General features: G+C 39.8%; 2 protein-coding genes across 2 annotated transcripts; both read left to right on the forward strand.

The window, feature by feature from the left end:
* The first annotated feature begins 275 nt into the window (after window positions 1-275).
* Window positions 276-6,540, forward strand: spryd7b (SPRY domain containing 7b). The gene is made up of 5 exons (XM_005942174.3): window positions 276-701; window positions 1,681-1,797; window positions 2,209-2,375; window positions 5,130-5,232; window positions 6,225-6,540. Exons 1-5 carry the CDS (start codon window positions 596-598, stop codon window positions 6,320-6,322), a joined length of 591 nt encoding a protein of 196 aa, XP_005942236.1. The 5' UTR covers window positions 276-595; the 3' UTR covers window positions 6,323-6,540.
* Window positions 6,541-6,801: 261 nt separating this feature from the next.
* kpna3 (karyopherin alpha 3 (importin alpha 4)) lies at window positions 6,802-26,167 on the forward strand. The gene is made up of 17 exons (XM_005942176.3): window positions 6,802-7,779; window positions 10,302-10,346; window positions 14,369-14,458; window positions 15,650-15,679; window positions 15,801-15,853; window positions 15,943-16,038; window positions 17,614-17,699; window positions 20,439-20,525; window positions 20,644-20,813; window positions 21,135-21,179; window positions 21,326-21,457; window positions 21,547-21,675; window positions 21,993-22,097; window positions 22,374-22,445; window positions 22,752-22,914; window positions 23,031-23,125; window positions 23,239-26,167. Exons 1-17 carry the CDS (start codon window positions 7,711-7,713, stop codon window positions 23,335-23,337), a joined length of 1,566 nt encoding a protein of 521 aa, XP_005942238.1. The 5' UTR covers window positions 6,802-7,710; the 3' UTR covers window positions 23,338-26,167.
* The last annotated feature ends 863 nt before the right edge of the window (window positions 26,168-27,030 follow it).

The raw sequence follows: 27,030 nt of genomic DNA on the forward strand, positions 1-27,030 counted from the left end.
GGCATTTGTCAATATATACCTGCAAACGATTTACACGCTAAGAGGCGCACGTGTGGACCCTCATCTGTATTATATATATATATATATATGTGTGTGTGTGTGTGTGTGTGTGTGTGTGTGTGTGTGTATCCATATTACAAACTACATTTAAATGCTTTGTTATTATGGAGCCTCAAGTTTGAACCTAAACTGAAAAAATAATAACTTAAAGTACATCAGGTGCACTGTGCTGGGCGAAATCAGCACCTTAGTAGGCTATGTATCCACCATTAAACCTTTGATGTTTTCCCTCCAAAATTCACTCTCTCTTCGTTTCGGGTTATGTAACATCGATATCCAATAGTTACTTAGTCACGTGTAGAAATGTTGACCTTGATTTTCTTCCCTTGTTTCCATGCCATCAGGAGCAACTGCCTATCTTAGGCGCTGTGATTGGATACAGCAGGGGTAGCAGGGGCTTATGCTGCACCGCCCTCTGCCGCTGGGTGTCGCCGTTGCGCAGCGGGACCTCTTGACGCTTTGACGTCCAGCGCTCTTTGGTTTCTGGTCTAAGTTTGTTTCCGGATGTTCGGCTGGTGTCGTGGAAAAAATAATAATGGCTGCGATGTTTACGTGTTGTCTAGGCTGCTGCGGAGATGGCGGATCGGGGCATATTCCCCTCAAAGAAATGCCCACAGTTCAGTTAGATACTCATCACATGGGTAAGTGAAGTTTGCGTGTAATTCTTGCTGCTCATATAGGAGCAGTTTATGTCTACACACGCCCAGCCGCCTCTCTCTCCGTGTATGTGTGTGTGTGTGGCAAGGTGGTTTGCTACTTCCGCTGCTACTTCCAGCTCGCTAGCCGATAGCTGCTAGTAAATTTTCCTGCGCTGCTAGGCTAAGCGTTTCTGTGTTTTGCAGTGAGCTGCCCTAAAACGTTCATTTGGTAAACTTTCAACAGGGCTTTCAGTTGTTGCTAACCGCAGCTTGACATGACACAAGACAAAGACAGCAACAACTGACCGGACAGAAAATTGAACCTGAGCTCTTTTACAACTGTCCATGGATGGAAGCTGTCAGAATCCCCCTCTTTGCGCCCCAAAGAGAATTTAAGACACACTAAATTACTGTGATTTTAAGCAGAAAGCTGTATTTACTTTGTATCTTTGGACAGAACGGATTAATCAGCTCGTTTCAATGTTCACTGATAAATGGAGAAATATACACATTTGTCCATTTTTATCTTGGCCACAACATGTTTCCCACAACATTGTAAAGTATGACTTACTGCTTCCTGAAGATCTACTTAAGTAGACTTCACAACCGGCTGTGACAGTAGAAATCACGACACGTGTGCTTTTGTATTTGAGGGGAAAAAAAACATGTTCACCTGTCTCAGCCTCTGCACATTAAGATGGAAGTGAACTAGTAATTTTTAGAAGATACAATCATAATTTAAAAGTTATGATATTTTTTTAAATGGTAGTTGTTACCGTAAAATTACATGCATGGCCTCGCCTGTATTCATCATAGGATTACAACTTAAAGGCTATTTTTATTAAAGTGGTGATGGTCTGGATCAGAATGATTACAATATTAATAATGTAAAAGTCTTTTCAGCTTTTTCACGGGTATCATGTGATCTAGAAAGTGCATATTATAAGTTGAAAGTAAAATCGAGCCTTGCTTTGTCTTGCAGGCACAGATGTTGTCATTGTAAAGAGCGGCCGAAGGATATGTGGAACCGGAGGCTGCCTGGCCAACGCTCCTTTGCACCAGAACAAAAGTTATTTTGAGTTTAAGATCCAGTCCACTGGTGAGCACTTGGTTTTCAAGCCTTTTAGTTATCGTCCTCTTTTCCTTCATGATTGCAATTTTCTGCGTTCCTGCTGGGAGTTATTGACACACTATTTTTAGATGCACACTGGTCTTGTGACTGCATGCTCACTGGTTCATGCTTACTTCTTCTTGCAATGACCATATTTGAAAGCACACATTATAGTTTTGTACATGTAGTTTGTGGTAAAAGAGTGATTGAGATGACATTCTCAACAGTTTTAAAACAAACAATCAGATCTCAGTCCAGAAAAACATTGTAGTAAAGTTTGTAACATAGATTGGAGGTCATCAAATATCAGGATAGTTTGGAATACACGTTTTAAAATGAACATGTTATTGGTGTGTGCCCTTCACATCTTCGTACTTGAGTAGTGTGCTTTGTGTGTAGGTGTGTGGGGGGTAGGTGTGGCAACCCAGAAAGTGAATCTCAACCAAGTGCCTATGGGCAGAGACACAAACAGCCTAGTCCTGAGGCACGATGGCTCCATTTACCACAATAATGAAGAGAAGAATCGTCTACCCGCTAACAGCATTCCTCAGGAGGGGGATATTGTGGTAAGTCACAAAAATAATTGGGCTTAATTACATATTTAATTTTGATGCCCTGATCTTTGAAATGTTTAAGTGTTATTAGTTGGGCTGTGAAGCTAAAAATGGAGAACTGTTTTGTGGGGAGAGGGTTTTCTCAGAATCTCGTGGAATCAATTAGAACTGGGGTGGGAACTAAAAACATTAACTTTTATCCTAAAGGCTGTTCCAGAGATAAAAATATCTTCTGTTGTAAGTACCGAAACGATTCATTGCAGAGAACATACTCTACACAGCTGCTGATCATCCCTTTTTTATTACATATTATTGGAATTGTTCACAAAACTGTCAGGACTCTGAAATAAGTTTTAAAAAGATACAAGTTTAATGAGTTCAGACTTGAGGTTGGAACAAATTGATTTTTTAAAAGCAGATTGATGGTGTAGAAATTCCAACCACGCTCTTTATAGGGCAATGTTTGGTTCTGCCACTACTATACAGTTTTACCATAATTTAAACTTTGGTCACCGTGGAAACCCTTCAAGTCTGTTAGTAGTTCAAGGTTCTTTATTTGTCACATGCATAGTTATACAAGTATAACACACAGTGAAACGTAACCTGACACGCTCTCGACATGTGCAAAAATGGGGGGGGGGGAGATAGAGGAAGAACAATATATATATATATTGGTTCCCAAACCACGATGTCATGTTCTGTGTGAGGATGCTCTCCACAGCGCCTGTATAGAAAATCCTGAGGATCTTTGGAGAGACCCTGAACTTCCTCAGTTGTCGTAGGTGATACAGGCGCTGCCTAGCCTTTTTGGTCTGGACCTGAATGTGGGCAGCCCATGTCAGGTCTGAGGAGATGTGGACACCAAGATACTTGAAGGACTGCACCCTCTCCACTGGAGCTCCATTGATGATAATGGGCTTGTAGTCTCTGTGCTGACTCCTTAATAGTAGTACGAGTGCACCAAAGTCACCTGCCTTAAAAGAAAGCAAGAAGCTATTTCTACAGATTAACTTGACATACTGGAACTACGTAAATGCAAAGGAAGAAACTTGTGCAAAGAGAATTATGAACTCTTTCCCCCATAAAGACATTTGATGACCTCCCCTGTACCCTTTAATGGCGATTTTTGACACCTCAGACACTCCTTTTGATTCTTTTCCCCATAAAGACACGGTTTGATGACCATTAGAGTAGTTTCCGTATTTTTCCAAGGATAGCTGCATAGGCTGAGACCACCCTCGTAATTTCTGATGTGAACCCAGTTATTTGGTTTTATAAGCAGGCCTAAACTTTGACAGAAACCACTCGGATCCCAGTAGACTTTTAGTAGGCTTTAAAGGGGTAAAGAGTAAATCTATAAGTGATTATCATTAATTTTATTATGACTCAAAGTATTTTAATTTTCATCAAATTTAGATCAGTCACTCACTCTGCACTGTGTTTCAGATTTAGCTGTTTGAATCTTGTCTGACACACACGGAGTGATCCATCTCTGCAAATATTTTTGCTAGAGAAACCAACTTGTATGAAAGTTGTGATTGATCACTGAGGTGCTATACTGAGATTGTTTGACGTGTGTGACTGTGAACATGCTCACCATACACACAATTCAAGATGAGCTTATATTTTTCAAAAAGCAATAGGATTTATCAGATCCAGCATTTGATCTGTGGTGTTTGTTCTATCCTATATGATGGTATTCTGCTGCCCATGTGCAATGAGTCTGCACATTTAATATCCTTTATTTATATCAAATAATCATAAAGACAGATGCAGTCACAAAGTTAAAAAGAATATAAGTGCACGGCCTCTCTCAGGGACGGTAACCGGACAGCTCATTAGCAGTCGATGCTTTTCGACAGTTGTTTCTATGTAAGTAAGTTGAACTTTACACAGCTTGTAACTAACTAGCTTGTAAGGTTGTGGTGGAGCACACATGTACGTTATCATCTGTTCTCTTTATCACTTCTTACTGGAACACTAGGCAGCTAAACAAACTGACATTGGCCCTCACTAGTGTTTCTTGAGTGATTCAGGCTACTTAGGCATACTTCTAAACTCTTAAGCCTTTGATTACAAAGGCTAAAATTTAATTTACGGGTTCAATCGGCTAAGTGCTGATGATTATTGCCTCTTTTCCGCTGATGCAGTGCAGTTTTGAGTTAGTTCTCGCTCGGCGCCTTTTGAGTACAAGCCCACATTTTGACAGGTTTGAAAACCAGCTGTGTGTGGAAGAAGTTGGGGTGATTTCTGTGGGAAGAATGTCATGAACACATTCAGTATGCGGGCTATAAATCATCTTTTTTGGGGGTAGCCCCTCCCATTGATGTCAGTGGTTTCAGCTTTGGGAGCAGCAGTTTTGTGCTACAGTGTTGGTGGGTTTGTTTGTTTTTGCTTTAAATGCGTAGAACCGGTTTTGTATTAGGCACTAACACTGTGTTGGTGGCAGAGATTTAGCATGTCTTCATCAAAAAATGCTTTGGCATGTTTTTTAAATCCAACTTTGTCAGTCCCATTTTCATTTGCCATAAGAGGAGAAAGCAAAGAAGTCTGTGAGATGGGAACCTTAGTGTCTTGTATTGTCTTCTTGTCTTTGTTTATTTGATAAAAGTTCTGTTTAAAAGAGAAAAAAACAACTTTTCCTGCTTCTTTTAAAATATAGGAAAGATTTTAAACATGGCACAGATGTAAGCTGTGACCTCCCGAGATAAGATACTTCAACAAGAGTTTCATGCTTTTCTCAGCTTGTGTATTTGTGTTCCTCAGGGAATCACATATGACCACGTGGAGCTGAATTTATATCTGAACGGAAAGAACATGCATTGTCCTGCCTCAGGGATCCGAGGCACTGTATACCCTGTTGTTTATGGTAAGTTGATTTCATATGTTCACTAGTTACCAATGATTGCTAACTATATGATCATTGTTGCCTTACTTGAATATAACAAAAAAAATGTATGGATCTTTTTGTATTCGTTACAGCAGTTACAACTTGATTCCACTAGAGGGCTGTATTGCACATCTTTGCCCAGCTGTTCTACAGACAGGCTGACAGTTTTAGTTGAATTGAGTTTAATAGAGTTTTTAATGTGAATATTTCGCCACACACAGGAAAGAGTGTTCTATTTGAACTGATCAAACACAGCTTTCATCGGAAGGCAGTGGCCTTGCCACGGAGAATCAAGACATGCATAATTTCATCCAGTAAAAAGTTACTGCAATGATTTCAGTGACTTGATTCAGTTCTCCATCTGATGTGTGGAGCTTGTCCAGATAATCAGCTGGCGGTTTTATGTTGGACAGCACACATGTAGGATGTTTGCTCTTGACCTGAACTCTCTAACTAAAGCCGTGATCAGAATGCAATCGCAAGTGTCCCAAATTGCATTTAACATCCGGGGGGGTCATCACCTGGAACCTGATCACATCACCTTTAATTTGGACTGATTCCATGTGTACTTGTAAATCAGATCTTGGTGTAATATTGTGGCATAAACAGCCAAATCAGAATTAATTTGCTAGCATTTCCCAAGTGTCTGAGAGTTGTAGGTAAAAGTTGATGAAATCTGTTTCATTTATGCCCCCAATCCCAACCACTGTAATTCTGCATACGCAAACACATGTATAATGTGCTGTTTTCATCCCTGTGTTTGGTAACATTGTCAGACAACACACGTACACAGGCTCAGGTTGAGGTTTTGAGAGTTTATCTTATAAACAGAAGAAAACCTAAAGCTGTTTTCACAGAGTATATACTTTCAGGGTCTTTAAAGGTGAAATTCAACTATAGAAAAGTTAAGACGTGAACAAGAATACAGTGTCTGAACTTATGATTGATCGTGTCTTTATCTTCTGTTCTAGTGGATGACAGTGCCATCTTAGACTGCCAGTTTAATGACTTCTATCACACTCCTCCACAAGGATTTGAGAAGATCCTCTTTGAACAACAAATCTTCTAAAGGAGCACTTCGGCCTCAGCCCCTCTATATGTTGTCGCCCTCCTCTATATCTCTTAGCAACCTCTGTATCACTACAGTTTGACCTTAACTGGTAGTATCATTATGCGTGGCTTGGAGGCATCTTGTTTCGTTCCCCCTGTTTACTCTCTCTCTACTGCTGCTCTGGATTGACTTTAGAGTACCCATGAAGAAGTGGGGATTTCTCTTCCTTGTTCGACTACAATCGGCTGTCACAGTCCATGATGATGGAAAGCTGTAAAATCACAAACTTATGTAAATAATAATCGATCTGTGTTAATTGAAAACCTTTCAGTTGCTGCTTTAATCCACAATACATGTGTGTAGATAACAGACAATGGATGTAATGGTATGTTCACTGTTTTTGAGGATGAGAAGCCATGTGTTATTGACATTGCTATATATATATATATATATATATCATACTAACATCTCAGCCTTTGATGTTAGTATTTATTTATTTGGTTTCCAGATCAAAGTTTGCCATCTTATTTTTTTGATATAATATGTATTTTGTTTTGGCCAGCAGAAGTTAGTGACCCAATGAAGGGTCAGCTATAATTCTAATACATTAACTATTACGCTGGCTTTTTGAATTATCACGCAATGAAAACATGGAAGTACCGCAACACCTTTATGATTAATGTCGCTGCATTATTTAGAGTTGATAGGGAGATTAATACAAACAATAAATCGGTGCACATTCCAGGAGGTGATGGTGCTGGAGACTGACATATTTCTGAAATTGGAAACACTAATATATATAAATCACTTCTTTGAGCAGCCCTTTTTTCACCCTAAAAAATATAGATTGTGTGTATTCTAAGTATCTGAATATTTCCAGAGCTGGTGCTGGTCGTCTCTGATTAGAGATACATCAGAAACGTGGAGTTGTTATGTACAGATATCGCATATCCGCTGCTGAAGTGTGACGAATAAATATTTCAAATGCTTGTCCTTGTTTGCACTAATGATGTTATTGTATGAAACCAAATATTGTTGATTCATTAAAGTTTTGTGTCTGGCGGCATCATTCTGGACCACTGTCATGTCTTGAGATTGTAGATCATGAAGCTGAGTATTTTTCATTTGCCTCGCTGTTAACGTAGCGGTTTCGCAGCTTTTTTACGTCCGAAAGTCGTCGTCGTGCGCAATAAATCGCAAGTGAATTTATTGTCACTGCATCGAGGAAAGCCGTGGAAACCAGGGCAGCCCAGACAGGAGGTATGCAATAACTCCTCCCCTCGCTCTGCGATCTGTTACGTACTCCTCCCTCTCTTCGGAGCCAGCAGCGGCGCAGGAGCTGCCGTGCCTCGTCTTTCACGGAGGAGATCCCGAAAGCCGGAGTAACAGCTAAACCCCATACAGCCATGGCAGAAAACGCCGGCTTAGAAAACCACCGCATCAAGAGCTTTAAAAACAAGGGGCGTGATGTCGAGGTGAGCTGACATATAAACGCTAGTCTTCGTAGCACGACTCAAATTAGATTTATGTAGAAAACGACAGTCTTTGGGCCTCCGTGGGGAGCCTGGCCCCGGCAAAGCTCCCTGCCAGCCAGCCAGCCTGCTAGTTAGCAAGCTAGCTGGCTAATGCGAGCTATCGAGAGGAGTTCGCCATCAAAGGTGCTATCTTGCTACCGGTAAAATTCCTCGTAATGAACCAAAGGTGGTGATAGCTATCAAGTGCGTACCAGTGGCTTGCAAATACTGTAATGTTTGTGAACGACAAACTGTGTTCTATTTGAATCGTTGGAACTGGGGGAATTAAAGGCAGACGATGTAGCTGTCAGTGCCAGCTAGCGTTGACTAGCTACTTGCAGAGACACCGGTCACAAGCAAGGCTGGGCCCTCCCGGCTCCGTAATCCTGATGTTCGCTCTGTTTTACAGCCAGCTGAACTCAAATGACACCCGTTTTAACTCGCGGCTGTCTCACACAATTGCCATATTAAGCAAAAAGAAAGTGCGTGTGTAATTAAATGTCTGTTCCACATCCACCCTAACCAAATATTGCCCCTCCTTGTTAGCTTGCTAATGTCAAGCAAATGACTAGCATGCGATGCCAGGTGAGGCGGCTGAAGAAGGCTGCTAACTAAGCCACTAAATGGTTAGCTGAAAGGTAGTGATGCGGTGACCTTAGCTTTACGGTACATTTTCAATCAGAAAAGCAAACTACACTGAAATTGCTACAACACCACGATGAAGTGAGGAGAGTCACTTTAGGCACAACATTAAGCTTGCATTGCTGTTAATAATAACTTTTTCTGACACTGCGGTTTTTTATGAAATTTCTTAAGTTAATCTTAGATATATTTCCTAATAAACAGTGCTGTTACAGAATAAATGGTGAGGACATTCATATCAGATTCGCTGCTAAGACTCATTCTAGAAAGCGCCATCAGTAGTCTGTGTGCACAGCTGGCAAATCTACGCTGGGCATTTTGCAGCATCATTCATCTAACGAGTCTAATTATAAATTTCTCTGACAGCATTTGACTGCAATGCTCATTGACATGATTACCAAACCATTTGGGTAAAGGCTGGGTTCAGAGAAGTCAAGATAAAGGAAGCTGGGACCAAAGGCTGTAATGAAGTACCAGATATCTAGACTTTTTTTTTTTTTTTTAAGATTACATATGTTATTTTTTTTGGGTTTCATCAGAAAACAACGCTCAGCCATGGCATTCACCAACAAAGACACACTTGTGCTGGGTTGTTCTGATCTATTGGTAATCCTGTGATAATCCTCAAACAAAGGTATGTCTGGAAATGGCCTTTCAAAAGCCACCAGTTTCCAGAAAAACTCCAGTTTCTAAAAACACAGATTGAAGACCTTTGGGTGGTTGTTTTGAAACTCAGAGTCACTTTGACAAGCACATGGCTACTATGACAGGCAGATTTGTGCCAAGTGAATTCCGGATGCTATTTTTGACAAATTGTTTGACCTGGGTCCTCTTAAGAGTCTCGGCGTGAATTTGAGTTTTTGTAAACGGATGACTCAGACTACAGCAGAGGGGGGGGAAAAAAGCCAGTTTGGGGTTTTATTTATTTAGGTCAGGCATAACAGATTGCTCTTCATGTCTGACACCATTTGGAACAGCAATGAATTGCAAAGCAGTAAAGTCTCGCTGCTACAGGCCATAAAACCCTCCTTTTGTTTTACTGCACATCATACACAGTGTGGCTATTGGACAGGTTGTTTTTTGTTTTGTTTTTTTGACTCCCAGTAACAAATCTGAAAAGAGTTGTTTTTTCCTCCTCTTTTGGTGTGTCTGGTAGCACCTGTGTGCCCTCATCAATTTTAATTTTATTTAAACATAATTGTTGTACCAGTATTGTAGGAACTTTTAAATCTTTTAGGTCCATCAAACAATCAGAATTTCAGCAATGAATCAGTTTAAATGTTTTGGTCTAGTTTAATTTCTCTTGATAGTCAGGCTGGGCGGCTACTTTTCATCTCGGCAAAGGAAAACATTTTTCAGCGTACGCGTCGTTATTGTTGTTTTGCCACGGTTGGGAGACACCTCTGCTCTGCAGCCTCCCAAGTTATGACTTTCCCAAATTACGTAAGAGGCTATTTAGGAAAGCAACATGAACCTCTTCAAATAGTCACAAGATCTGAGACCATCTCAAACTGTTCTGGATGAATTGGAAACCCAGCAGACGCACAAATACAGCAATTAGTTACTCTCTTTCTGAGTTGTTTTATTATGATTTCACTTTCAGTTGGATTGGTGATGGTTGCCTTTTGTGAGATACAGAATCTTGGTTTGTCATCAATTTTGTGTCACCTGTTTTTGACTAGTGTTGTTTTTTTTTGGTTTTTTTTTAAAATGTATATCCATTAAATCACTTGGCGTAAAAGGCTACAGTTTCTATTTTCTAACCATAGTAAATGACATGATTTCTCAAAAAAAGTGGGGGGGAAATTTCTCATTTCCTGTTGTGTTTGTTTTCATTGCAGACTATGAGAAGACATCGAAATGAAGTGACAGTTGAGTTGAGAAAGGTGAGAAACAATGCCCCATTCATCTACACACACAAGTATTGCAAACCTTTTTCTGTTTTTCAACCAATGGATTTGGGCGTATTGGGCTTTAACATGCTTCATATGGATGTTTCACATTAAGAGTTTCTACAAACGCTTGGGACATTTGGGAAGAAATCTGCCTTTGCAACCTGAAATTGCATAGACTGAGGGTTTAGCTTTAGCAGTGCTTTAACCAAAAAGTAGCAGCAGATTCTCTGCGCCATCTGTCTGCCTAAGAAGCATTCAGGCACATGATTGAGCTATAGCATGCTTGCCCTTGTCCAGTACACAATCACTGTGGTTAGATGCACATCCGGGTGTGTAGACTGAGTAAATTACAAGCCATTATGCCGTTAATTAACACAGCTGGATTGATTAAAATAGGATTCTGTGTGTTCTGTCAGAGATGTGAGACGGGCAACTGAAAAACAGAGCTGAATAGCTGTATTAATAAATGTAGCTTATGAAACTTCTATATTTATATTTTGTAGAGCACAGTGAACATCCTGATGCTGTTAATAGAAGATGATCTGCACTGTAGGTCTGCTTCAGGTGGTTCTGCCAAGAGATTTGCATACTCAAAAAGGACTGGGATTACTTCTGATAATTGTTATGCCATCTGCAAATGTATTTTTGCAGTAAAATAGGATCTTAATTGAATGCAGTGTGCGCCAGTGCAACAAAAGTACCAGAGGCTTCAGAATATATTCAATTTCTACTTTGTGTTGCTAAATTATGTAAAACGGCAACAACAAATGGTTCTGGATTAAAGTTTATTTGATCAACTTAAATACGGAGATTACATTGAAAGGGCAAAAATAACCTTAATTGTTTTTTCTTCCTTTCCTGTCTGCATTGAGTGTTAGCTTAACATATGAAGGGGAGGTAGATCCCCTCTCCCTCCGTTCATAAGGTGTCATTTGGGTATTTATTTTCTCCTGCACCACAAAAGGAAATCAGTATGATGTTATTAAAATGCAAACTGATTTTTTTTTTTTTTTTTTTTTTTTTTTTTTTAAATCCACTTTACCGAATCAGTTTATTCATTGCTAGTATGTTTAGTTTTGAATCCATATTTTTGGGGGTATTTCAAGGATTGGCCCAATCGTTAACCTCTAGGTATAGCATCACTTTTCATTTGCTGGGTAATATTTTCAACTAATTGTGCTGCTTCTTTAGGGTGTGGAGTCATTAAGAGATGTGATTCAGTTAACTGATCTTAACTGAAAAGAAGTATTGCATTCATTCTGCTCTCTGTTGTGGCTTCATCAGTGAACACATGTAAATGAGTTCACTGAAAAGTCTGCGTGTCTCAACAATACCTTTTCTACCCGATCACAAGTGATGTGCTGCAGCTTGTATCATGTTTTTCTGTATGTGAATCTATTGGCATTGCTCTAGTATGGGTGTTTTCTTTTTTATTTTTTGTTTTGTTTTTTTTGTTTTTTGTTTTTTTTTTGGGGGGATCTTAGACAACTCCCTGGCTGTTCTATATATACAAGAACTAGAATCCATTTAGGTTATGTTGTTGAAGCCATTCCAACAGTGGGCCCCTAATCTGTTAATTTGAGTTAACAGATTAGTTAGTTAGTAATCCCAAATTTGCATCTGTTTTTTTTTTTTATATATATAAACTTTTTAACATGTTTGAGAAGAATCATTGTTTTTGTTGCACAAGTTGTTTCTTATGTAGATTTCTACAAATGTAGCCTTTGTGGACACTTTAAAGTGCCAGATAGATATTCCTTACAGATCCTGCAATTAACACCATGAGGACAAAGTCATTTGTAGATATTTTATAGTCAGATTTTATGATTTTAAATGACTGGAAGCCGGTCCTCAAGAAGCTTTAGATCAGAAACAAGATCTGTATGATCTGCATTGAGACTTTGAAATTTGTCTTTAATTGAAATTGTGGCTCTTAAAAATTTGAGCTGTTTACCAACAGTTCAGTCTTTACAGCAGGGAAACCAAATCCCAAGTGAAACCACTTCTTAGAAACTTTCTTTTAAGCTTACTGATGTGTCAGAGCCTGTTCTCACTTTTATGTAGTTGGAAGCTGATTTCAATTTATTGCCACTGCTAGCTTGGTGAGGAATATAGCAGGTTTTAATGGTCGACTTGCTAGGAAAATGGGAAGTAGGTGGAATAATTTATTGAAACTTGTGCAAATATGCATGGAAACATACAGAATATGAGTCAAATTCTAATGACCTTGGACGTCAATATTTTGTATGACCACCATTTAAAGCTCGTTGGATGTTGCCTGCTTTTTTCTTTTCCTTTTTATTTATTTAAATGATCCCACACAGTTTCAATACTGTTGCTTTGAAAGAGTCATTTTTGTATTTTTGTTGTTGTTTTTATGTGTATGTTTGTTTCCCCACCCCCCACCCAGGTGTGCTTTTTGCAGCGTGTTTGGGTTTGTCATGCAGACTCTCTCCAGATGGTTTTACATGATGGATTAAAATTTTATGGTACTTTTCTCTGTTCATAATTCCACCAATTTTGCGAACACCTCCAACACCACTGGCTAAGATGGAGCCCCAAACCATGATGGTGGCTGCACCGTGGTTTTCAAATGCCTTAAATTGACAGTCATTTGAACTATAAATTTCAAATTTGGATTAATTTCTGCTTTCTTTCCTTTTGTAAAGCTCAAGACTCTTGTGCAGGACTGTATATTTCATGTTAAAAAAGCAAAACAAAAAACTAAAGCTTTAAGATAAATGTAGTGGAGTAAATGCTGTGCCGCTCTTTAGAATCACCTGCATGTTGCAAGAGGGAGGCTGCCTGCTCTCAGCTTGAGCAAAGTGTACAGGAAGTCTGCCATATTTAAAGCTCCAAATTAATGTCTGCAAATAGAGAACTTTATTTTATTTTCTTCTTTATTTAGTTTAGCTGTGTTTGTCGTTGTGTAAAACAAACCAGAAGTTGGTGAGTGGAGCTAGAAACATTTTCTTCACATTTAAACTTTGCATATGTGGTTTGATAGAGGACCTTTATTGGTATTTTAATGTGAAAATATTGATTGCTTATTTATTTTTAAACTGACCCTAGGCCAGTTGGTTAGGGTAAATGGGGTTCTGTAGAACCTGCAAGAAATCCAGAAGCATGTTTTTGTTCATGTCATGTTCATTTTAACCACGTGTGTGAAATTGACACACTGTCCCTGTGTTTTTGTAGTTCCCAGTCTCCCCATATTGGAGGGGTATCTGGTTAGTGGAAGGTGAAAGTGACTCTACTCTAATTTAGTGTAAAGTGAGAGAAATTTATATTGACTGTTTCCAAGTAACATTTCTATAAAAATCTGTTCTTAGCAACACAGCATTGAACAACTGAACACTATTAAGACAGTTGCCATATATAATCACCACACTTAGAAAAAGAAGCATATAAGATGTATAAGACCTAAACTTGAAATTCAAATTAACACGTGGTAAACTGTGGCATTGTGCTTTCAGGGAGAGTCGGAGAATGTTGGTAAACCAATGCATAAAGCAGCACAGCCTTCAGTAGCTGGGGATGTTGAAACATAAAATATTACTGCTGAGGTGGTCTCAAGTCTGGTACATTCCATTTGGATCAGAGGAACAAGAAGCACTGCACTAGCTGATTAGTCATCAGTGACGCACATCGGCACTCTGAGCTGGAATGTAGGGCAAGGGAATCTCCTCCTACCACTGAGTCGCATGTCCTGTAGATTGATACCAAATGAAAACGTTTGATGGGGACGCCGAGTGTGTTGAGGGTTAAAGGGTAAAGGTTCAGCGTCTGTTTGCTTTGTGGGTTCTCCTGCAGGCATTCTTTTCTGGATTAACCCCTATGATACGGGATTCTTTTCATCTGGCATGCTGGATATCCTGCAGAAAATGAAAAAGTTTGGCAAAGAGAAAAACGCTCTGCCTAGACTCACTGTTGGTTTAAGAATTCATGAATGCATTAATGAATACTTTCATCTCCTCCTCTCATTGGTCTTCTTGTCTTTTTCCTCTTGTCAGAACAAACGAGACGAACATTTACTGAAGAAGAGAAATGTCCCGCAGGAGGAGAGTCTGGAGGACTCTGATGTCGACTCAGACTTCAAAGGGGTAAGTGTGGGTGTGTGGTGGGTTTGATTTGAGTGAGCGAGATGTAGCGAAACCGGACTATATGGATATCAGGTCAGAAGGGTTAAAAAGGTGGGCAATGTACCGCGTATGGGATGTGTCAATAGGATTCCAGTTAAAAAAACAAAACAAAAACAACTTTAATCTCTCATCTTTTTAGATGACGAGGTTGTTAATTAGTATGCCAGGTGATACTGAGAGGAACCCCACTTAATTTTTTTTTTAATTATTATTATTCAGCCTGCATAGTTCTCATACAACCAGGGGAGGATGAAAAATAAAAAGCATGACATTGTGTAATATCTTGCCAGAAGCCTGAACACTAGGTGTCAAAAGCAGGGAGGGTTCATCACATTAAGACTTAACAGTGACTAATGCCATAGAAGATCCCAGTCTTATAAAATCTCAGTACAGACTTTGACTCACTGTAATTGCAAGAATTTTGCAACATTGTTTAAAGTCTTGTAGTTGGGTATAAAACATTTCATTCACCCCATACCAAAGCCCAGAAGAACCGTTTACCCCTTTGGATTGTCAGAAACAAAGGTAGTCTGATATAAAGGTCGAATGTGCAGCTTTCTGCTTTTTTTTTTTTTTTTTTTTTTTTTTTTGTCTTCATCAGTATAATCTGAAAGCAACCAGGAATTTCACATATGTGCACTAGAGGTGCTCCCTAATGAACTAGCAGGTGCATATTTACAATACCAGTTTATTATTTGACTTGTGAGGCAGAGAAAGAATGTGTTGCAGTAACAAGAAATACAAAATTGTAATGCACTACTTTGTAAAATGTAAATCTCACAACCAAGCCAACTGTTTAACAATACGAGCAAAATCTGTAGTGATTCTGAATGTGTCACAACAAACAGCAAGTAGGCTATGCAGCGTTAATGCAAATGGCTAGTTTTTGTCTTCACATGATGAGCCATCTTTGCAGTTGGTCTGCAATGTTCATCTTTTTGGAGTCTTTCCTCTCAAAATGATCCCACACTTTGGATTTCCTGTCCAGTCTAGTAAATTTAATGAAGTTAGTTAGTTTGTTATATTAACCCCGAATAACGAATAAAATGCACCATAGTGACAATGTGTAGCGTTAGCTCTTCACTTGCTATTGATTGCATGTTCTTAGCAAATTACGACATTGCTAATATTCTTCATTTTCTCTTTGCTTAGCAAAATGTTACGCTCGATGCCATTCTACAGGTACGTTTATCTCGTTCACGCCTTTTAACAAATATTGAATCCTTTCCCAAATGTACCAGCAGTGCCACCTTAACTTTTGGCTAGTTATGCTGATGTCTGTTATGGCTCTTGTTCACTGCAGAACGCTACCAGCGATAATGCGGTTGTACAGCTCAGTGCTGTACAGGCAGCCAGGTGAGTAGCTGATGAAACACTTTTGTATAAATACCAGTTCTTCCTTGTGTTTTCTGGTGTTAACTTTTTTGCATTCGATTTTTTTTTAGAAAACTGCTCTCAAGTGACAGAAATCCTCCCATTGATGATTTGATAAAATCTGGGATCCTGCCTATTTTAGTCAAATGCCTGGAAAGGGATGACAAGTAAGTGTGCTTCCTAAGTAGTACTTTTTTATTAAAGTTTTTTAAAATTATTATTTTGTTTAGCTTTTTGTTAATGTAATAACTTTTATTACTGATCCTGCTGCATCATTTCTCTGCTGCAGTAGAATCATTGTGTGCATGAGAGTGTTTCCCACTGTGTCCACACGTTAGAGTGTGTGGAGGCATGCAGGGCAGCTGGCTCGTCCTCTCAGTACAAACCAAGCCAAATATATCAACATTCCTGTCTCTCGGAGTTCCCCAATTCCCAGGACCTTGTGTTCACTGAGGGGGGGGGGCAGGAATGAAAAACTCGAGTGAAAGAGCTTGTAAGGAAGTAATTGTAAAGATTTTACCATGGCAACTAACAGCTGATAGCATCATGTTGACATTATTAGATATTTGTACATCAGGACTGGACTATTAAACTAGTTGATAGGGGGGTTTGGGGTTTTTTACCCCTCTCCACTCCTCCCCACGCCAGCGATCATCACACTTCACTTCACCTAATTGTTGCCAATGCTGTGGCTATATTTAGCAGCTTTAAACACCCCCTTTTTTTTCTTTTTCTTTTTTTTCCCCCCTCTTCCCCAAAAGTGCCAAACAAGTAATTAGGGAATAAACGCTCAATAGTGCTGCACTACAATGACAAGCTTTTGCTCTCGGATGGCAGACACAGCACTGCTTTGTGTATGTTGTTTTCAGTGAGTGGCACTAGCAGCAGTACCCTTAAAATATTCACTGCTGATTACTATTGAAGCTCCTGAACCCAAAAATCGTATTCAGGGCAGCCCTTAATATGTTGCCATAGCGCTGTGGCAGAAACCCAAGCCAGCTCAGCTTGATGTAAAGCCTCACAATAGAATTTACAGCATGAAAACCTCTGCCAATTAAAAATGGACAACCTATCCTTTGGAGGTCTATAAATTATCTGTGAATGCCTGGCAGGGCAGGAAATAAAGCGGGTCTCTTCACAACTGGATACCTCCCAAAAAGAAGCTGTTTTATTCTTTTAAATCCCAGAAGGTGAAACTTAGAAACTTCAGATCATGGCAGGTTGTCTGATGAAACATTTCTTTGGGAAGACGGAATTACCATCCTTTGTTACAATTAGCTAGCATTTGGCTGGTGGGTGGCGTGAGAATCACTTTTATGTGTGTGATTTTTATTTTGTGTTGCATCAGTTTTCCTAAACTCATTTTAATGATGGTTCTCCATTTTGAGTGCAGTTAAACTGAATGATACAGTTTCTAGACCTTTCTGGTGTCAGATTTGTTATCTGTCACAAGATTTTGGACTACCTGTATTAATTCTGCTGTTGTAGTTATCTTTTTCTTGAAAAGCCAGCCATTGAAAACTCGGTTCTCTAAATGAGCACCACAGTTTGGTTAAAGCATGTTTTGCTCTAATTAGTTCAAGAAGGCCCAAAACAAATATGTTAAGAATTTGAAATGGCAAGTGGGGGGGATTGCACATGGATATTATTAATCCCTGCTCCTTCCATTCTGTCTCGTCTGCTGCAGAATAAATGAGCTTACTTTGTTTTCTAACTGGTTTTGTTTTCCCTCTGTCTTACAGCCCGTCGCTTCAGTTTGAGGCAGCTTGGGCTCTGACCAACATTGCCTCTGGGACGTCAGCACAGACCCAGGCTGTGGTTAAATCCAGTAAGCTGACCCCACGGTTCATGTTCCCCTGTGTTACCCCTTCAGTCTGTGTTTATATTCTGTCTGCAATTTGCCAAGCAAGCATATTTATTTATTTTTTCACCCAGTAAGGCTTAGTTAGTTCTTGAGATAATGCTTTTTTTTTTTTTCTGCCTCAAAGTAAAACATGGTTATCTAATAAAACTAACATGACTCTATAGCTAAAACCATGTTTAATATTCAAAAGATAAGATGGCTGTTAGAGATGTGGAACAACTTAGTTTGAAATTATGGAAAGCCCCATATTAAACACATGCATGTTTGCTGAGAGTTATAATGAGGGGTAATTTATGCTTAGACGTCTACATGGCACATTTAATCATGTTGGCATTTAAAAAAAAAAAAAAAAAAAGACACAGCATCCCTTTCTGTTGCTGGGAAAGCTTTGTGCTCACTTGCTATCGGTCTAACATATTTTAATGATAAATTTGTAAATTTTGAAGATCATGAACAAATTGGTTTAGACAAAAGGTTTCTTTATGGTCCAGCCAGTGCATCGAATGAATCAAACTATAATGGTTGTAGCGTATGTATATATTTGCATTGCACTTCCACTTTCTCTATATGAGTGGGCCAATCTTGACAAAATTTGCATAAACACTGCCAAGGCATTTTGAGTGCCAACATCTATATGACACACATTTTATACAGATCCCACAATCATCCTTTTATTTTTTTGTACATTTGAGAGTTCAGTTAAGCACCAAATGGAGTGTTGGATTGGAATAGTGTGTCACACAATATAATGTACACTATTGCCAAAAGTATTCACTCAGTCATTCAATTCAGGTGTGCCAATTGCATCAATGTTAATGTGTATAAAATCAAGCACCTAGGCATGCAGGCTGCTTCTACAAACATTTGTGAAAGAATGGGTTGCTCTCAAGAGCTCAGTAAATTCCAGTTTGGTACCATAATAGGATGTACCCAGTGCAGCAAGTCCACTTGTGAAATTTTCTTGCTATTAAATATTCCACAGTTGACTGTTAGTGGCATTATAACAACGTGGAAGCTACTGGGAATGACAGAAACAACAGCAACTCGGCCAAAAAGTGGTAGACACATGATGGTCTGCACAGAGGTCGCCAACTTTCTGCAGTCAGTTACTACAGACCTCTAAACTTTACATCACCTTTAGCTCAAGAACAGTGTGTAGAAAGAGCTTCATGGAATCCATTTCCCTGGCCTAGCAGTTGCATCCAAGCCTTACATCACCAATTGCAGTGCAAAGATTTGGATGCAGTGGTGTAAAGCACACCACCACTGACTCTAGAACAGTGGAGACGTGTTCTCTGGAGCAATAAATCACTGTTCTCCATTTGGCATCCGATAGATAAGTCTGGGTTTGCCAGTTGCCAGGAGAACCGTACTTGTGTGACTGCACTGTGTCAATGGTAAAGTGTAGTGGGTTAGTGGATTATTGTGTGGGGCTGTGTTTTAGGATTTGTTATAGCGAAAGGCACTTTTAATGCGTCAGCATTCCAAGACAATTTGGACAATTTCATGCTTCCAACTCTGTGGGAACAGTTTGGGGGCAGCCTCTTCCTGTTCCGAAACGACTGCGCATAAGTGCACAAAGAACGGTCCATAAAGACATGGATGAGCAAGTTTGGCATGGAAGAGCTGCACAGTGTCTTGATCTCAGACTGACACAACACCTTTCGGTTGAATCGCAGTGGAGACTGTGAGCCAGGCCTTCTCCTCTAGCATCGGTGTCTGACCTCACAAATGTGTTTCTGGAAGAATGGTAAAAAAAAATTCCATAAACACACTCCTAAACCTTGTGAAAAGCCTTCCCAGAAGAGTTGAAGCTGTTATTGCTGCAAAGGCTGGGCTAACATCATTTTAAACCCTATGTATCAGGAATGATATGTCACTCGTGTTCATATGCATGTGAAGGCAGATGAGCAAATACGTTTGGCAATGTAGTGTGTCATAGCATCATACTGTAATGATTGTAACACATGCATGTTTATGTTCCCGTAGTAAGTTGAAGCAAATGTCTGGATTTCACATCACCAAGTTGTGATTGTGACCATAAAGAAACAGAAGTGAGTGCAGGTCCTCAGCATTTTGAGAGTGAGTGCGTAGAGCCAGTTACCAAACCATTTCATTAATAGCCATAACACATTACACCATGTGTTACAGCTATTTTTTTTTATTTATTTATTTTTTTTTATAGTCATTTAACACCTGAGCCATTACGGTGCCCCTGTAGAAAGCTGTATCGATTAGCATAGAAGCCTATTGTCTAGAAGATGTAGTACTTGGAGTATAGCTGAAAGCTTTCTTCATAATACAGAACCATCTCTAAAGTGGAGAGGACCTGCTTGTATGAGGGGTGTATGTGAAAAATGACCATTCATCTCACCCCTCCATAATAACTGTTAGTCCTAAACAAATCAGGTGTCTGTGTCAGTTTCATCTCTGTTAGTCTCTATAGAAATACAAGTGTCTTAACCCATTGTGGTCCAGCATGGTTGCAGAGTTGGAGCAGATGTAATGATAGTTCAACACATTTCTGTGCGTAAGGCAAAAGTCTGTTGGCTCATTCTGCAAGACAAGTGGTGGACATTTGGACTCATGTTTTGTTTGTTTGTTTGTTTTTATCCCCCTTGCTAGATTCTGATCATTTAAGGTGGCAAAATAAACAGTCCATCACCCTGGGCACATCTGATAGTTTAATCTTTGTGCTTGCAGATGCAGTGCCCTTGTTCTTGCGACTGCTACACTCTCCTCATCAGAACGTATGTGAACAGGCTGTGTGGGCTTTAGGAAACATTATAGGTGAGTGTCCCTCTATGATAGATGTGCTTGTTTTTTTTATTTTGTTTTTATTTATTTTAATACTGCTTGGAAGCAACCATCCAGAGTTCTGTTGACCTCTGCCCCCTTGCACAATCAGGTGATGGGCCACAGTGCAGGGATTATGTCATCTCTCTGGGTGTGGTCAAGCCCCTGCTTTCTTTCATCAATCCATCAATCCCCATCACCTTCCTCCGTAATGTTACCTGGGTCATTGTTAACCTCTGCCGCAACAAGGATCCACCACCACCCATGGAGACTGTGCAAGAGGTGGGTGTGACTGCATGTGTATGTGTGCGCGTGCGTGCGTGCGTGTGTGTACCAGCTCTCATGTGCCATACAGATGGTTGAGTTTCTTTGCATTTGACTCTGTCACAGCAGGCTGAGTCACGCTGAGCTTTTACAGCACATTTTCAGTAGCCAAATCAGCCTCTTCACCCCGGGGAACTTCTGACTAGAAAGCTTTTGCTGACAATTGAAGTCTGGTTTTGACAGCTGTTCCTCTTGTGATGTTTTTTTTCTCCTGTTTTTACCTTCATCTATTCCTTTGCCTACTTCCAACCCACTCACAACCTACTTCTTTCCCCACAGATATTGCCTGCCCTCTGTGTGCTAATATATCACACCGACATAAATGTAAGTATCAGGCTGTGCTGTGATTACTCAAGTTATTGGTTTACTAATGTACATAAATTATAAAGACAAAATTTAGTGCTTAGTTTTTTCAGTTCTAGCAGTATAGTAACTGTCTCAATTCTTACGTGTTCTGACTCTGTGTATAGATCCTAGTAGACACAGTGTGGGCTTTGTCCTATCTGACGGACGGAGGCAACGAGCAGATTCAGATGGTCATTGATTCTGGAGTTGTTCCATTTCTTGTGCCTCTCCTCAGCCATCAGGAGGTGAAAGTTCAGGTAAGACTAATTCAGTCCTCCCACCCGGTCCACACTCTGAAGCCAATTTTTATTTGAAGTTGTATTCCTCTTTTGTTCACAAACTACAGACGGCAGCTCTGAGGGCAGTGGGAAACATTGTGACGGGGACAGATGAGCAGACACAGGTGGTTCTCAACTGTGATGTTCTGTCACACTTCCCCAACCTGCTCACACATCCTAAAGAAAAAATTAATAAGGTATGAGATCCTCAGCCTTTAAGCTCATTATGCTTTTTCTTCTAGTTTCTTATAGCTTTACATGAAAGTAAATGGAGAGTAAAGTAGTATTTATTGTAAAGATAATGTAACGGGAGCAAGTTTTTTGTTGTATGTAGTTATTTTATTTAATTACACTCAAAGCTTGAGAGTTGTAATTTAAACTGGTACTAATCTGTACTTAAAATCCATTATTTAGGTGAAATGTTAAAATATTTTTTTATTGAAGCAGATTCATTCTATATAATACACTGAATGCAGTCTTTTTTTTTGACCATTTGTGATTGGTCTGTTTGCAGGAAGCAGTCTGGTTCCTGTCCAACATTACAGCTGGGAACCAGCAGCAAGTCCAAGCTGTGATTGATGCTGGTCTGATTCCTATGATCATTCACCAACTGGCTAAGGTTTGTGTGTGGTTAGAAATTGGAGGAAAGGGGGGGGGAAGCTCAAGATTTTCTCTAGTTTCTGTTCAGTTCTGTCCCCGCATGGTACCAGACACACGATGTATAAATTCATCTTGGCATTTAGTTGCACTGACACCTTTTTATATTTTCTAGCCAGAAAGCAGAACAGTTTCTGATAGAAGACATGGAGACTGAATGCATATTTGGCCTACATATTGTGTGTATTTTGACAATTTGCTGTGTAGTACATTTTGGTGACAGCCTGGCTCTCTACAGGGTGATTTTGGCACTCAGAAGGAGGCAGCATGGGCCATCAGCAACCTCACCATCAGTGGGAGGAAAGACCAGGTGAGCTTGGCTTGTGGACCAGACAAGATTTTTTTTGTACTTGGTTTAAAAAGATTTGCTACAGTGAAATGGGTGTATGTTGTTTTAATGAAAAAAAAAAAACAAAAAAACTGCATTTTTTCACTGCAGTAGGAAATGTTTGCCTCATTGTTTCTTTCAAGAAGCAGAAAAATAATAATTGTAGGCTGAAGCTACACAACATTGACTTAAGTTATGAAGGTCACTGTGAGTGCACTTTCCACACTTGTAACCATGTACCTATGTTGTAATCAAGTATGGATGTGGTGTATGTGTGGGTTTGTGTAGGTGGAGTTCTTAGTGGAGCAGAATGTCATCCCTCCGTTCTGTAACCTGCTGTCCGTGAAGGACTCCCAGGTGGTGCAAGTCGTCCTGGATGGCCTGAAAAATATTCTCATCATGGCAGGAGATGAAGCCAGTACTATTGCTGAGATCATAGAGGAGTGTGGAGGTCTGTGTTTGATGGTTTCCTTGTACCCTCTTAGAAACTTGGTGTAATTGGATTGTTTATCTTACTGAAGTTTTTTACAATGTTTGTTTCTAAAACTGTTGTTTTGTCTTTTTCAGGTTTGGAGAAGATAGAAAATTTGCAGCAGCATGAGAATGAGGATATCTACAAACTAGCCTTTGAGATTATTGATCAGTACTTTTCAGGAGACGATGTGAGTTAACCGCCACCATGCGTCTCACTTTCTGTTATTTTGGATTTGTTTTCCTTTTTGGGCAATGTCTTACTCTAGCATTCGATCTTACAATGTTTGTTCTTTTTTTTCAGATTGATGAAGATCCTAGCTTGATTCCTGAAACTACTCAAGGAGGAACCTTCAATTTTGATCCAGCTTCCAACATGCAAACAAAGGAGTTTAATTTCTAAAAACCAGGATGTTTGGTTCAACCAGTTGCACGGGTACTCTGTAATCACCCCAGACATTCATCCATCTCTCCTCCAATCTGGCAACCTGGTACAGAAGGATATACTTAGCATCACGTCAACATGGAAACTCACCACTGAAGGGTTTACCCACCCCCATCTCTGCACTATGGGGTGTTTTTGATTATTATTATTTTTTTCTTCTTTTAAATGGTCATCGTTCACAGAACACTGCAACCCTTCATAGGAGTCCTTGTTATCCAACAGGCATATTCACCATCTGGCAACCTGCATCAGGAAGATTGTCAGTATTTTCTGCTAGTGCTTCTAAAATGTCACACAGAAAGGAAACCAGAAGGAAGGAAAAGCCTTCACGGAAAGATTCAATTGCCAAATGTCAAGTTCTCACAAAGACGGAAAAACATAAGCACATTTTCAGACACATGAACACGCATGCATATACACGCACTTTTTTTTTTTTGACACTTAGAAGAATTTGTGTGCATACTTCAGTTAGAAGCCATCATATCACTCATGGGGAAGAAATACTGCTGTTTGTTTGTGCTTTATTTTGTGCTTTCCCCTTCCCTGGATTGTCCTCTAGTGTTACTTCACCCATGCACACTGACATACTACAAGTACATACATTAATACATTTCGTGACACTGATTCCTGATAGCCAGGGCACACCAATATCCTCTCTCTCGCCCAGTTTAAAGAGTTAATCCCAGAGCTAAGCCATGATTAACCACGGACCCCCACTGCCCTCCCAGGAGAGTCCTTGGGCAGGTGGAGGGGCGAAAGGGCTCTAAGGCAACAAGAGGACTCCGTGGCAAACTGACTGACAGGACTTCTGACTCAATGGCGTCACTTTTTTAATGTGACCTCTGTTGAATTATCAAACTTACTGTTCGTTTTAAAAAAAATCAAAAATGTGAAGAAAATGCCATAATTTTTTTTTTTTTTTTCCCCCAATACAACTGTTAAGACCTGCTAATTGCCTGCTACTGATTAAGCAAAGCGGCAAAATTTTTATTTTAACGGATGTGAATACCTGTCACGGGAGGAATCACCTTTGGGCGAAGGCACAGAGACTTAAGAGGAACACGTCAGCTGTAGCGTTTATCTCCCCCCGCCACCCACAGGACATCCTCCTTCTGAGCTCAGCCACGTCCTGGGATTCAGTAAACTATTTGCTCGGGATTCCCCTGTAATGTGAAACTCTGAATGGAGGGAGGGGGTTTAACGAAAAGAAAGAAAACAACTTAAAGCTAAAATCATCCTAATTGCAATATGACCTTTTTTTAAATTTCGCTACAGACAAATTGGTTTCATGTTTCCGCTTCTACTGGTTGGGTCTGTGGAGCTTCCTTTGTATTACTATTTTATTTTTTAGGTTTTCTTCAGTCTTATGCACACGTCTGAGAGGCATAACGATGTCTGACTGCAGAAACGACAAAAAGGACCTACACTCACTGAAGACTAGACTTGTACAACGAGTGCAGGTCCTGATCTTTACATTACTTAACTACTTTCGATAAAGAGGTCACATGTCATCACTCAATTTGAATAACTGTACAAAAACATGATGTGTATCTCTCCTTGCCGTCTAATGAATATATATTTACATAAAGCCTGTACAAAGCTGCTGCAGCTGACAGTCATTGGATGGACGATAACTGTCAAAGATGGCTGGGGAGGGTCTCTATTTTAATTTTTTTATTTTTTTTTCTCCTTTTTGAAGCAATATTTCTTTTATTGTTTTTACTTTCGACTTGCATATGTATTGTGATGACATGCTGATAAATTGGAACAGGTTGGTTTTGTTTTGTTTTTTCCTCCTCTCTCTGTAGTGGTGACGGGCTGTTTAAAATGTACCATCCCGTGTCCTGGTTAATGTGCAGGCTTGGGGTAAATGTGTCAAACTTTAATCCCAATCATAGCCCTGGTCTGGAAGACTTAATGATCCCACCCCCCCGGTTGGCTGCTAACTACTTAGAGGGGTTCAGAGCTGGGGTTTGGGGTGGGGATTGGGGGGGTGGGGCTGGGGGTCACACTGGGGCTTTAAATACTGAGTGGGCTTGTTATGAGCAGCCCAGGCTTTTTTGTTTGTTTGTTTTTGGTTTTTTTGGGACTAGCTGTTTATTACTGAACAAAACTATAGAGAGGGTGTACAGTCATGAACTAGCAGACTAGACCGAGCCACTTTAAAGATTTACAATTTCGTTGCCTTGTATCCGCATTGGATACAAGCTTATGTTTGTTGCAAGATTTTTACTTGCTAATGAAAAGTTGTTTTAAATAAAATAATAGGAGAAAAGCAACAGACAGCGTTTTGGCCTCTGATTGTTTGTATCTTTTTATAAATTTTAGATTGAATTCTTCTCTTTAAGGTGGCTCACTGATGCTTTCAACTCTTGTGCATATTAAAGACGAGAATGAGTTGAAAATCATTGTGCCTTTTGTTTTTCATTTCAACTACAGCTAGGTTTTATCGAATAGAAACGAGACTGAGTGACTGGAGAATCTCTAAATAGGGGACGTGGCTTTAGTAATGCGTAGTCTCCTTGTTGTTGGAGTTTGCCAGTAGAAATGGTCAATGCTGCTCTCTGCTGTTGGAGAGTAACTTGCTTCCCTTCTAATGTCATTCACTGAACATTGTATGACACCATGCATCCCGACCATTCCCCCCCCCCCCCACCTTCTCTTGGAAAAACCACAAGCCATCATTGCCATTTTTCAGTTGGGGGGGATTCTGATATCTCCTCTTCATCTTTGACCCTCAGGACATGATCTGTGTTTCTGATCCTAACCAAAATAAACTTGCTGTTTAGCCGTTGGATCTTTCGTGCTTTTGTGACTCACACATATGGTAGCTGTTTTAAGTTGTATGGGTGCGAGTTGCTTTCTGCAGGGATTCATTTGATCTAAGTGTTTGTGAGGAAGATTGAACTCCCTTTGAGCTCAGTTTTTACGTGCTCTGAATATATTTTAAAGATGAGCATCGCTTCCTTTATGTGACTTTAGCAGGCTGACCACCTTGTTATGAAAAAGCAAATGTAAAGTACTCTTTCTCCTTTCTTTGGCTTGTCCTTTTTATAGGTCAGACATTTCAGCAGCTAATTGGATGATATTTATTTGTGGTTCATGGCTGTCTTTCAAGTAATTTTTAGACTTTACTCTGCCACCCTAATGTAGACTATACCAGACTTTTGGCTCTGCTGTACATATTCACAACTGAAAACTAGATTAGAGGAATAAATGCCTCATTTGTGCTGTGAATGTTTCCGTTAGCCGAATCCTTACGTGAGTGTTGATGAACACACTGGCTCACTCAATGATTAACTTGGACAGCAAACACTGAATCTGGGTTTCCTGTGGAGTACAAAAAGAAGCAAAATAAGATAAGAGGCCTCCAAATGGAACGTTAATCCTGCTTGACCCAGATCCAAATGCACCAAGTTAACCGCGTGGGGAATTGTTTTGTTTTTTTAGGGGGGTGAAGTACAAGTATTTTACATAACATGGTGCATTTTAGAAGAATATGTAATCAATAACTCTAAAGAGGCACACAGCAAATCTGAGAATGGATCATCTCTCGAGTGAGGATGCTAACTTCTTTCTTGACCTTTGGAAGAGCAGGCGACTAAAATGTCCACTTAGATCTGAAGGTTTTGGTTGCATTACAAAAGCTTC

The sequence above is a fragment of the Haplochromis burtoni genome, unplaced genomic scaffold (assembly GCF_018398535.1).
Source record: "Haplochromis burtoni strain Fernald_Lab_line unplaced genomic scaffold, NCSU_Asbu1 Contig_333, whole genome shotgun sequence".
In the NCBI taxonomy this organism is placed as follows: domain Eukaryota; kingdom Metazoa; phylum Chordata; class Actinopteri; order Cichliformes; family Cichlidae; genus Haplochromis; species Haplochromis burtoni.